The sequence below is a fragment of the Macrobrachium rosenbergii genome, chromosome 19 (genome assembly GCF_040412425.1).
Source record: "Macrobrachium rosenbergii isolate ZJJX-2024 chromosome 19, ASM4041242v1, whole genome shotgun sequence".
NCBI lineage: Eukaryota > Metazoa > Arthropoda > Malacostraca > Decapoda > Palaemonidae > Macrobrachium > Macrobrachium rosenbergii.
The window spans coordinates 24155196-24168758 of record NC_089759.1 but is presented as its reverse complement, the minus strand read 5'-3'; the positions used below and the strand labels follow the sequence as shown (position 1 = coordinate 24168758).

At 43.1% G+C, this 13563-nt stretch overlaps 1 protein-coding gene across 3 annotated transcripts in view; it reads right to left on the bottom strand.

Moving 5' to 3' along the window:
• Positions 1 to 524: 524 nt before the first annotated feature.
• LOC136848741 (uncharacterized) overlaps positions 525 to 13563 on the bottom strand; it is a 115278-nt gene continuing 102239 nt past the window's right edge. For all 3 annotated transcript variants that reach the window (XM_067121292.1, XM_067121291.1, XM_067121293.1), the window contains 2 exons: positions 4287 to 4433; positions 525 to 1010 (listed from right to left, as the gene is read on the bottom strand). In XM_067121292.1, the coding sequence (XP_066977393.1) occupies positions 855 to 1010; positions 4287 to 4433 (303 nt within the window). In that variant the 3' untranslated portion in view covers positions 525 to 854. The remainder of the gene's footprint in view (positions 1011 to 4286; positions 4434 to 13563) is intronic.

The window sequence follows — 13563 nt, the reverse complement described above, 5'->3', positions numbered from 1 at the left end:
GAGTCATGGGTCTGTGATTTTACCGATTCCAAAAAAATTTTCAGACAAACTCATCATGAAACTGACAGAGAAAATAGTCAATCGAACATGGATCCCTGGTGCTAATTCAACCAGTCAGGGTCTTTGGAATTTCATTACATCCCACATAAACTACAATTCCGGCCAATTTAAGTAGTGGATTTGTTGCAACACAAAAGCATATTTAAAAAAAAAACTTAATTTCTTTGTAAAACTCTCTACTTGTGATTAAAACACCACAACCTAGCCCCACTTTCTTCGCTGATGATTATAAAATTACACGAAAAGTGATTAAGTAACTGCTGAACATCCAGGGATCTCAGGGCACAAACACCTACCTACCTGCTTATTATGCTTTCTTTACATGTATTTTAGTATCTGAAGAATTTGAGGACCATGAAAGTGGGTCATAATAATTATTCGGTTTGGCCTACACCCAACAGACTATGCTGAAGGGCTTTCGCACTGCAAACTGGGATTTACTATAGGAGAACAAAATAATAAGATACATTAAAAAATTTTTTTTAAAGAAAACTTGATAAAATCTTCATACATGGTACATATTTCTAAGTAATAATTGTTAACAAAAGTGCAGACTGAAACCACATTCAATTGATCTGAATACAATCTTTACAAAATGATTGGTTAAAATTTTGCTAAATCTAATCATGTATATTTACAACTTCTGGATAATAAAAATATGAATGTAAGGACAAAATACTGTTAAAACTACTACCACTGTAGAAAAGTCTCAGTACAGAACAGCATATTTCTGCCACCTGTTAAAACCATAAACATAGAGACTTATCAAAAAAACTTCCTTTGTACTCGATGCATCACAAAGTGGACAATGCCATACGAGTAGCAGTAGCTGGATCAAGTTTCATTATGCGAACGTTAGTATTGGGAAGATGGCGCTTGATCACAGTTTCTATCAACTTTAAGGGCCACTGATCACTTGCATTTTCCTTTGCTGAAAGACTTGGGTAACTCTGTAAGATGAAGTAAAATAAATTATTATTAATTCAAGAACATAGGTTATCAAGCAAAATACTTTAATTTATTTTTCATACAAATCTAGTATATTTGAAATTTTATCAATGAAAGTAATTTTTAAAAATAAAACTATTTTCATAAAACTCACAACCTATGATTGTCTACATTTAAAGTCCACATATTTCCCAGAGACATACTAAAGAATACAGCAGTAGCCACGTAATTGGCTTGCGAACCTCTAACAATCCCTGATGCTACATCAAGCAGCTGTTCACCCCTTCATTTAGACTGAGTGATTAACTGTTGTAAATTGCAGCGTTGAAAGGTTGGACATCCACATTAAAGAGTAGGGGTTTGTGTGAAAATATTTTTTTAAACTGTTGTTTTAACGCAGGAAATCCCCATCTACTATATACTGCCTTATTTCTACTGATGAAAAATTTTCAGTGACACAGACTTAAGTCGTGATCGAGAGGTCACCACTACACATGCTCACTCCTGCTTGAGATGTCAGCACTGCTCACTTTATAGGTGCCAAAAGATTCAGAGCCAAAGCGTAGGGAATGATGAGAAATTACTTGTATAATTAAATTATGTTAACAAATCCACTATCTTTCTTCACTTAATTGTTATTTAGGTTGGAAGACCAAGCTTCTCTGCCCTAGATTGTAAGAAACAAAACCAGAAGCTGACAGAGTATCTAGGACTAGTAAAGTTAGGTAAGCTCATGGCTTTACAGTAGCTTTTATATAAAATCTTCACAACTGGATACATATGTAATTAAACAGTACTGATGTTCTTTGCCAAAGAAAAAGGTGGGATTGACAATCCCTTTTTCCAAAACAAATCTAACTTGCATGATGCAAAAAAGATATAAGAATGAAGGGTGAAAATTACAATGGGGGCAATGAATAACCTTCTAGAACATGAAATGTAAATGAGGCAGGAATGACTTGCCACAGTGCCAAGTTTCTTCCCTTAAAACTTGCAAAAATCCCAAGTAATAGGAATCCTAACCATTTATGAGTTACTTCCCTTAAATTTAAACTTACAAAGTAGTTTGACTCTCCAAGTCCTGGTCATTAAAACTAAACCATGACATATTAAAAAACGAGGTAAAGTAGAAAGAGAAAATCTGAATGTGTCTTCTCAAAGACCTGAATTCTTTGAAGATAAGGCTTCTGAGAGAGAGAGAGAGAGAGAGAGAGAGAGAGAGAGAGAGAGAGAGAGAGAGAGAGAGAGAGAGAGAGAGAGAGAGAGAGAGATATCTGCTGGTCTCTGCTTCTTGGAGCTTGGGTCTAAGCAATAAAGTCAGCTGTAGAGGAAAGACTGACAGACCTCTAATCTCAGTATATTACCTGGTCTAAGAGAGAGTGCAGCTCACTGAACAACCTAAAAGGAGCAAAAGCCTCAAGGAAGACCTGTCTTCAGCGCTAGGTCACTTAATGAGGCCAGGTTTAGAGGTTTGTATGGTGTCTTCTGAAGACCACAGAGAGAGACCATCTATTTGGTCTGGACTGATTTTGAAGAAACTTTTAAAAAATGGTGACAAAAGCCTCTTGTGTTCAAATGAAAACCTGATATTAGTCAAAGTGGATCAAAGTCCTGAGATGGAACCATTCTGCAACATCCAATAGTAACTCATACACAAGATATCTGAAATAAATGAAAGAATGGGATTAACTGGATAGACACTCCTTCCACTAAATATATCAGAAAAGGGGTTTAACTTGGCTAGGTAAAGATTGATGGTAGACTCTGTAAGATCTGGAAATAGCCTCATGAGAGAATCTCTCGTCTGAGTCCTTGCTGGATAATCTCTAGTATGAAGATCCAGCATTTTGAGACTGGTAGAAAACTTTTTTCAACTAATTTCCTCTGATTCACTAGAAGTAACAGGTGGTTGGTGAAGACCCCTGTTGTGGCACCCGGAGATAATGATGTAATCATTATATTCTTGCAGCTCCTTCTCTTGTGTAAGATGGGTATGATCAGTCCAACAGTTTCTAATCTAAGTGGCTCCCTGGACCTTAGATAAGCTACTGTTATTATCTTGTCTGTCATGATGCCAACTCCCTTGCCAGTAACAAGTCACAGATAAGTGGCTTTCAAATTCTAGAAATTTGTCTCTCTCCTTTTCTTGTAATGACCTTTTGCCTGATGCCTATAAATCCAGAGGGTGTGGTCCCCTACTAAGTGGCTGACCTGTGAAAAGCAGAACCTCCAAGGAGATGAGGAATCAGCCACCCACTGAATTCTCTTGGATGAGACAGTTGTCTGGTTGAGTTGCAGCCACCCACAACATACAGAGTTGCAACTCCAAAGGCCAAATCCTTAATCAACTTCCAAATGGAGACGAAGATCTAGCCACATTTGAGAGGAAAAACTGTCCTAAGAAGAAAAATTCCCCAGCAGGGAGGGTCATCTCTGAATTCTGTCCTCTGCTGGACAAAGTAAAGCATTCACTGTATTGATATCCAGCCCCAGTTAGGTTACCCATGTAATTGTATGTTCGACTTCTCTCAGTTGATCTGAACCCTGTGGGGTGATATAACTGGAGATGCTAAGGCAAATTCTGCAGAAGTTTGTCAGGAGAGGAAGCTTTAATTTTACAGTTGTCCAAGTACCATATGTCATCCTCTCCTTGCCTTGAAACCCAGAAAGGGGTGACTACAGAACCCTGGAGAGTTTTCTGTCAGCTCTTCCACTGCTTGCTTCCACAAACATGACTTCACTGTCTTGCCTAAAGCCTGGAAATTCTACCGCTTGCTTCCATATATATGACTTCACTTTCTTGTCTAAAGCCTGGAAATTCTCTGATGTTCTTTCATAGGACCCCAGGATGATAGGCCATGCAAAGAAAGGGAGTCTCTTCAAACTTCTATCACCTTTATCAGAGAAAATTCCCGGTTAATTTTTGGCAATTCGTCTACATGAATCTAAGTGGATGTCCTTGAGCATTTCAACCAGATTGTGACCAAATTTTATATACAATTATATAAAAGCCACAAACTTGTGACCAAGTTTTATATACAAACAATATAAAAACCAAAAATTATTCTATAAAAATTTCAATAAGACTTTGACTGAGTATCATATACAAACAATTTCATTTAAATTAAAAAAAAGAAACTATTCTATATTATTTCAGCAAACACTGTGGTGAAGTATTATTTAAAAATGATAGTGATTCTGCTATTGGAACAATCAATAACAGTAAATCACGATAACTGAATGCAAACTTAATTTCAAGAACAAATAGTCAACTCTACCTTCACTTTTGGGCTTGATATATGCATGTGATCTACACCATTGATAACTTTGACATCCTGTGAAGAAACTGCCCATACTAACTCGTCGACATATCTCAGATGCTCAGTCACAGCTAACATGTTGTGGTTCTTTACCCCCATATTCTCCTGGCAAAAAAAATATTCATAACAATTAAACAAATACCAACTTCAACTGGGGCAAAAGGCTTTATTTAGGCATACAAACTTACATAGAATGTTATCATTGTTAATTACAGTGTTGAGTACACTGTGCAAATATTTGTATGGAACAAACCTAAAGGCAATTAACTTACAAGTCAAAATTTTGTAGAACAAAATAACTAACTGCCATATATAGTAAAAGGAAATGGTGTGGGAAATTTAAGACGAATTACCAATATATAAATACACACATATATATATAAAAGGCAATGATAGTCTGATAGCGAAGCCTATGAAGCAAAATGACAAATTTTTAATTATTTTGTATTTTTCCTAAAATACAAACCGGAGGTCTTTACATATGGATAACTTTCGACGAAGCTGGAAAGTCCGGCCGTTAAACTTTTTAAAGGTGGTTATAGTAACAGTTACCTAAGGTGAGGGCGGGAGTAGTGCCCACCTAACCAGTATGCTCAATCTCCTCAGTTTACATTTAGGTCCAGGTAAAAGAATAGGGGTGGTAAGAGGTGGGTCTTTTATGTAAAGACCTCAGGTTTGTATGTTAGGAAAATGCAAATTAATTAAAAATTTGTCATTGATTCTACACGAATACAAACCCTCTGTCTTTACATACGGAGACTTACTATTGGAGGGAGGATTCCAAGTAATACTCTGAACTGACTGGTAGTTTGGCTCACCTGGTATTCTCCTCTTCCTGTTCATGACAGAGCAAAGGAAGGATACCATACTTCTGATCTGTTGAACATGTGTGATGTTCAACTGCCAGACATCTGGGCACTTTGAATAAAGGGCATGTATGAAAACCCTTGATTCGAAAGGTACGGACCAACCCACAATGTCGAAGACTGTGTAGCTAAAAACAACCAATTGGCTTGCCCATAGTAAATCCTTCTCTCTCCTTGCTAGAGAGAAGGTGGGATATGCATCTATTAATCCAAACAAAAATGGATGATACACAGGAAACTCAGTCATGCATATAACTTGCATGCATGCCAGTCCAGCTCGTGACGACTCGTTCATTCCTCCTCTGTCCACTGGAAGAGGATGGAAAACAGGAGGAAGGCAGGAAACCAGTCCCATCCACACCTCCTCCCTGTAGCCGCACACCTTGGGCGAGATGCAACCTGTCCTTAAGAGCTGGGTAAACTACGTGACTTATTGAGCATCCATCAAGGATCCAAAAAAAAAAAGGAGTCCAAGGACCCATGGGCAATAACCCAAGGTAAAAGGATAATGTGAACTGCACAACTACATTCTATCCAAGTACCAGAACGACGGGCTCTTCCTGAATGCCATAGATTGATGGATGACAGTGGCCCCTAGAGATGTTGCCTCAAATGTACTGATGACCACCAGAATTTGATTTATACCTTAGTTTAACAAGACCACTGAGCTGATTAACAGCTCTCCTAGGGCTGGCCAGAAGGATTAGACTTATTTTGCGTGACTAAGAACCAATTGGTTACCTAGCAACGGGACCTACAGCTTATTGTGGAATCCGAACCACATTATAGCGAGAAATGAATTTCAATCACCATAAATAAATTCCTCTTATTCTTCATTGGCCAGTTGGAGATTCGAACTTGTGGCCAGCAGAGTGCTAGCTGAGAACGGAACCCACTTTCCCAACGAAGAACCAATGACCACCAGAAAACTGCAGGGTATGTTTATAAGGTTATTCCCCCCCCCTAGCCAGAGAAATGATCTCTTTGCCTATGGTCAACACTCCAAGGTAAGAGGATATGAATGTGAATTTCACAAATACATTCTATCCTAATACTCGAACTATATGTTCTTTCTGAATGTGACAAACATAGGGATGACTTTGCCTCCTAGAGATCCTACCCAAAACGTACTGATGTCCAGCAGGAAGTTTCATGGTAAGCTCAGTTGATCAGTTCCCTAGCTGGAGAAAGGATTCCTTGCCATTGTTTCTCAGGCAGCCTGAAGCTAACGAACTAGTCATTAGCTTTTTTGGAACCTAACCCCATCGTAAATAGGATAATACCTGTATTCTAAAGGTCCAACATCTGATAGGTCTTATCTTCTTACCTATCTTGGTAAAGAAAAAACCAACTAGAAAAGAAAAAGAGATCAGTGTCTCGATCAATTCCACTGTCCTTATCAGTAAGATCTCATTGATACCGGAAGTGAAAGTGGTTTAGCATAGCCAAGAACCATCATTCAAAATTCCACGAACATAAAAGTTCTTCTTGAATATTAAGGAGGAGATCAGTCCTCTAATGACGAGTACTCTTGCATACCATTACTGTATTGGTATTAAAACCAATCTGGCAGTAGAAACCGATAAGGTAAAGTAGGTATGCTCAATCACTTCACATTGCCAAAGAAGACGAACTTTGTACCCATACATGGACGTAGACTCCAGTGAGGAAATTGTTCGACATACATCCCTCATCCAGGAATGTGTCTGATTGACGTCTATGTTGAGCACGCTACTGCAACCCCATTCATCAGCAATGTATACAGAAAAAATGATAGGATAACCCCAGGAGGTGCCTATGGAGATACATGCTAAGCACTCTACTGCCAACTTGTGCACTGTCAATGGACTTCATACCGTCGACAGAGGAGATGTCCTAGTTCTATCAATAGAATGTGCATCGTCAACGGAGGAGACGTCCTATGAGGAGATTCCCTGTGATGACGTAAGTTCAGCATGCTACCACACCTCCCTGTAGCAGCACACCTTAGGTGAGATGCAACCTGTCCTTAAGAGCTAGGTAAACTACATGACTTACTGAGCATCCACCAAGGATCCAAGGAAAAGGAGTCCAAGGGGCCATGGGCAATAACCCAAGGTAAAAGGATAAGAATGTGAACTGCACAACTACATTCTATCTAAGTACCAGATCGACGGGTTCTTCCTGAATGCCATAGATTGATGGATGACTGTGGTGCCTAAAGATGTTGCCTCAAACGTACTGATGGCCACCAGGAAATTGCAGGGTATGCATGTTTCCCATATAGACCCACTAGTTATATACTCCATTTTTTCCATGCAGTGTATCCCAGTTGCACCAACTTGCACTGATCAAGATCGAGACGCCTTCACTGCATATGACCAGTCCTATAACAAATTAATTACCTCTCATTCTTTTGTGTCAACTAGAAGACAAGGAAAGAGTGTGGGGAAATGAGGGGAGCACTATAATACAATTAATGGGTTTGTTGTGTTAAAAACACGTTTTGCTCAATACAACCCCATTAATATGATATTTTTATGATAAAATAAAGTTTTGTACATACTTACCCGGCAGATATATACTTAGCTATAGTCTCCGGCGTTCCCGACAGAATTTCAAAACTCATGGCACACGCACAGGTAGGTCAGGTGATCAACAATACCCGCCGCTGGGTGGCGGAATAGGAACCACTCCCGTTTTCTAATCAGATTTTCTCTTCCACCTGTCTCCTGAGGGGAGGCTGGGCGGGCCATTAATCGTCGTATATATCTGCCGGGTAAGTATGTACAAAACTTTATTTTATCATAAAAATATCATTTTTGTACATGCAACTTACCCGTCAGATATATACTTAGCTGAATGGCACCCTTGGAGGAGGGCAAGAGACAGAAAATAACTAAAAACGGGAAACAACATATGTTGTAGGATAAACAAAAACCATGGTTCTTACCTGATTGGGCAGAAGACTTCATGGATACTGTCTATGAGTCTGCTTGCCTCAGGAGCTTCAGCGAGGATGTGACCTGTGACTGACAGCCCTTCTGGATCGTGCCAATGGGGGATGACCCACTAACATGGCCGAGCCTATAGCGGATCGTGTCAAAGGGGGCTGACCCACTTACATGACCGAGCCTACACCTGAATCGTATCAATGGGGGCTATCCCTCTTATATGACAGAGCTAGGTGTCCATAAAAAATACAAGGAACATGACAACCAATCCCGACCACCTGACCAATCCTAACCTTGTTAGTGATAAGAATTGAAAGGGGAAGCATAATTCCACCACCCTCTTTCAACCAACCATAAAAACACACACCACCAAGCCTTAAAAAACAACTGAATTAACTAAACTAAATAGGATTGGATTCAGCTCCTGTCCCAGCACCGAATCCGCAGAATACGTATGCTCCTAGAGAGAAGCACTTATCATACGTTACTCTAATATCTCGTAAGTAATGAGATGCGAACGTTGAATTACACCTCCAATAAGTTGCCTCTATAATAGACTGGAGAGACAACGTCTTGTGAAAAGCCAAGGATGTAGCAATGGCTCTCACTTCGTGTGCTTTCACTCTAAGGAGCTTAAAGTGCTCATCCTCACACGATATATGCGCTTCCTTGATGACGTCCTTAATAAAAAAGGAAAGCGCATTCTTTGAGATCGCTCGTGAAGGATCCCTGACAGAGCACCAAAGACTTTCGACCGATCCTCCCAGTAATTTCTTCTTTTCTAAGTAGAATTTAAGGCTCCTGACAGGGCATAGAGTCCTCTCCAACTCATGTCCCGTCACTGAAGAAAGACCTTTTAATTCAAAGGTTCTTGGCCACGGTTTAGAAGGATTCTCATTCTTCGCTAGGAAGAATGGTTTAAAGGAGCATATAGCCGAACCTTCCTTAAAACCAACTTTACCGTCTAAGGCTTGTATTTCACTTATTCTCTTAGCTGAGGCAAGGGCAAAGAGGAAAAGTGACTTCCTGGTGAGATCCCTGAAGGAAGCTTGATGAGGAGGTTCAATTTCTTAGACATTAAGAATTTCAAGACTATGTCTAGATTCCAACTGGGAGGTTTCGAAGTCATGAATTTCGACGTTTCAAAAGAGCTTATAAGATCATGAAGGTCTTTGTTTTCCGAGATATTCAGATCTCTGTGTCTGAAAACTGATGATAACATACTCCTGTATCCTTTAATTGTGGATACAGCGAGGTTGCATTGTTCCCTCAGGAAGATAAGGAAATCAGCAATGTTTGTCACAGAGGTACTGGAAGAGGATATCTTATTGGTCCTGCACCATCTTCTAAAGACCTCCCACTTCGACTGGTAGACGCGAAGGGTTGAGGATCTCCTGGCTCTTGCAATAGCCTTCGCAGCTTTGTGCGAAAAACCCTTCGCTCTGACCAGACCTTCGATAGTCTGAAGGCAGTTAGACTGAGAGCGGGGAGATTCTTGTGGAATCTGTTGAAGTGGGGCTGTTTGAGAAGATCGTTCCTGTGTGGAAGCGATCTGGGAAAATCTACTATCCATTCCAGTACCTCTGTGAACCAATCTTGAGCTGGCCAAAACGGAGCTACCAGGGTCAGTCTCGCGCCTTCCGACGACGCAAACTTCCTTACCACTTCTCCCAGGATCTTGAATGGGGAAAAGCATACCCGTCTAATCCTGTCCATTCTAGGAGAAGACTGTCTATTGCAACTGCTCTCGGGTCCGATATCGGAGAGCAGTAGTTTTCCAGTCTTGCATTCCAGTGGGTTGCAAATAGGTCGATATTCGGCCTTCCCCACAGGTTCCACAGTCTTTCGCAGACTTCTGAATGGAGAGTCCACTCTGTGGGAAGGACCTGATCCTTCCTGCTGAGAAGGTCGGCCCTCACATTCCTCTCCCTGTACAAATCTGGTGAGGAGTCTGATCTTCCTCTCCTGAGCCCATAACAGCAACGTTTTTGCCATTTCGTAAAGGGAGAAGGAGTGTGTTCCTCCCTGTTTTCTTATATAAGCCAGGGCAGTAGTGTTGTCTGAGTTCACTTGGACTACTTGTCTTGAGACAAGGAACTCGAACTTGATGAGAGCCAAATGTACCGCTGTCAGCTCTTTCTTGTTGATGTGCCAGTTCACCTGGTCTCCTTCCCAGGTGCCTGACACTTCTCTCGACCCTAGTGTTGCCCCCCATCCCGACTCCGAGGCGTCTGAGAACAACACTAGGGTAGGGCTCGGTAACTGAAGAGACAGTCCTTTGTTTAATTTTCGAGGGTCTAACCACCAGTTGAGATCCTCTTTTATCTTGTCCGAAATTAGGAACAAAGTTGCTAAGTCCTGAGACTTCTGGTCCCATCTCTCCTTTAGGTAGAACTGAAGCGGTCTCAGATGAAGTTTTCCCAAGGAGACGAACTGTTCCAGCGAGGAAATGGTCCCCAGCAGACTCATCCACTCCCTCGCCGAACAATGTTCTCTCCTTAGAAAAACTGTCACCTTTTCTATGCAGCAATCTATTCTCTCCTGGGATGGAAAGGCTAGAAAATCCCGAGAATCCATCAGAATCCCCAGGTAAACAATGCTCTGCTGCGGAACAACCTGGGATTTCTGTAGATTTACTAATAGTCCAAGGGACTGTGTCAGATTTAGGGTGATCGACAAGTACTCCAGACAACTTTCCTTTGATTGAGCTCGGATCAGCCAATCGTCGAGATACATTGATATCCTCACTCCCTCTAAGTGAAGCCAGCGTGCCACATTCCTTAAGATGCCCGTGAACACTTGTGGGGCCGTCGAAAGACCAAAGCACAGGGACCTGAATTGAAAAACTTTTCCCCGAATCACGAACCTCAGGAATTTCCTTGACGAGGGATGAATGGGAATGTGGAAGTAAGCGTCCTGCAGGTCCAGGGAGACCATCCAATCCCCTGGACGAAGAGCTGCAAGAACCGAAGAGGTAGTTTCCATCTTGAACTTCGTCTTGATCACGAAGAAATTCAGGGCGCTTACATCCAGAACCGGTCTCCAACCCCCCGAGGATTTCGGAACCAGAAAAAGACGATTGTAAAACCCCGGGGAATGGAGGTCTTGAACCGGTTCTATTGCTTCCTTTTCTAGCATTTGTTCTACTGCTAGAAAAAGAGCCTGGTTCTTGACGGGATCCCTGTAGCTGGCGGATAACTCCCTGGGAGTTGATGTTAAAGGAGGACTTTCCCTGAAGGGGATAAGGTAGCCTCTTCTTAGAATGGAGAGGGACCAGTCGTCCGCCCTCTCTGTGCCCAGACCTCGGCGAATGTAACAGTCTGGCACCCACTGTCGCCTGGAGTACTCGTTCCTCACTTGGTCCTTTTGATCGGACGAGAGGAAGACCTTCCTCTTCTCTCGGGTCTTTTGCTCCTGAAGGAGGATCTAGACAAAGGACCTCCTCGAAAGGGCTCCTGAAAGGGAGCCTTCTCCTTCTTGGCGAAAGGGACGGCAGGTCTGATCCTCTTCGATGACTGGGCCAAAAGATCCTGTGTCGCCTTTTCAGATAAAGAGCGAGAAATCTCCTTCACCAAATTTTGAGGAAAAAGGTGGGGAGAAAGAGGAGCAAACAGAAGAGAGGATCTCTGAAGAGGAGACACAGACTTCGTGAGGAAAGAGCTGAATACTGACCTCTTCTTGAGTATACCAGCTCCGAATAAGGCAGCGACTTCCACGGAACCGTCCCTCACTGCTTTGTCCAAACAAGACAAAACACTCACGAAGTCATCCATACACAGGAATTCGGGGTCCCAAGTCCTGTTGGCCAAAGCTCCAAGAGACCAATCCATAAAGTTGAATACCTCCACAACTCTAAAAAGACCCTTGAGGAGATGGTCCATTTCGCTCATTCCCAAGTAGCCTTCATGAAGAAAGAGAAAGTCTCCTGGAGGAGTCTACCAGATTAGAAAAATCTCGTCAGCTGATGTGGGGAGCCCCAACCCCATAGGCTCCTTGGTCTCATACCACATTCCTGACTTTCCCAAAAGTTTCAAAGGGGGGAAAGAGAAAACCGTCTTGCTTGCATCCTTCTTAGATTGCATCCATTCTCCGACTCCTTTAAAGGCCTTCCTCATCGAAATCGTAGGGCGCATCTTGACGAACGAAGAGGGTCTAGCTGACTTGGTGCTGTCCCACATAGATCCCGGAGAAGGAGGGGCAGCATGACAAAGAGAATCTCCAAACTCCTGAATCAGAACCGAAGCCAACCGTTTGTAATCCGAAACTCCAGCGTCCTTAGGAGATTCCTCCTCTGATACTTCCTCCAAAGCAGCAGGCGGAGAGGAAGGCTTAAAAGAAGAAGAGCGCCTATCAGGCGAAGCGAGCCTGGAAGGAGAAGCACTCCTGTCCAACAAAGAGCGCCTACCAGGAGAATGGCGCCTGACACCGGACGGGCGCCTGACAGGAGAGGGGGTCCTGTCCACTGATGAGAGCCTTCCAGGAGAGGAGGCCCTAAAGCGAGGGCGCTTGGCAGGAGAGCGGTGTCTGCCGGAAGGAGGGAGCTTGGAAGACGACGAGCGCCTGTCCAAAGGAGAAGTACTGCGAGGCGAAGTGCGCCTGGAAGGAGAGGCGCTTCCCTCCGATGACGAGCGCCTGGAAGAAGTGCGCCTGCTGGGAGACGGGTGCCTGCTCGGCGAAGAGCGTCTACGAGACGAAGAAAACTTGCTAGAAGAAGGAAGCTTGGCAGGAGAAGAGCGACGAGTTGAAGAAGAGAGCTTCCTGGAACTCTTGACAGGAAGAAAGTCATCCTTCCTACGAGACGAGGTGTCCTTAGCAAGAGATCCAACAAGTGCCGATAACTGCTCCTGGAGGCCGATCAAAATCTTCTTCGTCGAATCCTTAACTCCTGTTGGAGAGGAGGAGGGGGATCTACGAGCTCTCTTCCTGACAATAGGAGAATCCTCCGGGAAGCGCTCAGGGCTCGAGTCCAAAAGCTCTACTCTAGGAGCCTTCCAGGATCTCTTCAGAGGGCGCGACTCCTCAGCCGAACTCCAACCACGCCTCGGAGAAGACGCGTCAGACGACGAGAAACACTTCTTCAGGATGCCTTTTCTATGGCGATCCAAGGCAGCCTGGGACGCAACTACAGGATCTGCCGAAGGGACGCCTGATCGTTGGGGATGCTCTACATCCTCCCTGCGGCTTTCGACATTCCTCCTCCACTGGTCCTGGGAGTTTGGAAGAGGTCTAGGCCTAGGAGCAATGCGGAGCCGATCAGACGCCCCCTCCACTACACTGGGGACACTGCACATATCACTGTCACTCTTACCTTCCTTCATCGCACGCAGTTGCGATTTCATACGAAGAAGTTCCGCTTTCATCGCAGCCATTTCAGAGGACGAATCCACAGGTTCGATGAAGGGAGAAGGGGCTGAAACCAAAGGATTAAGAGAGTCT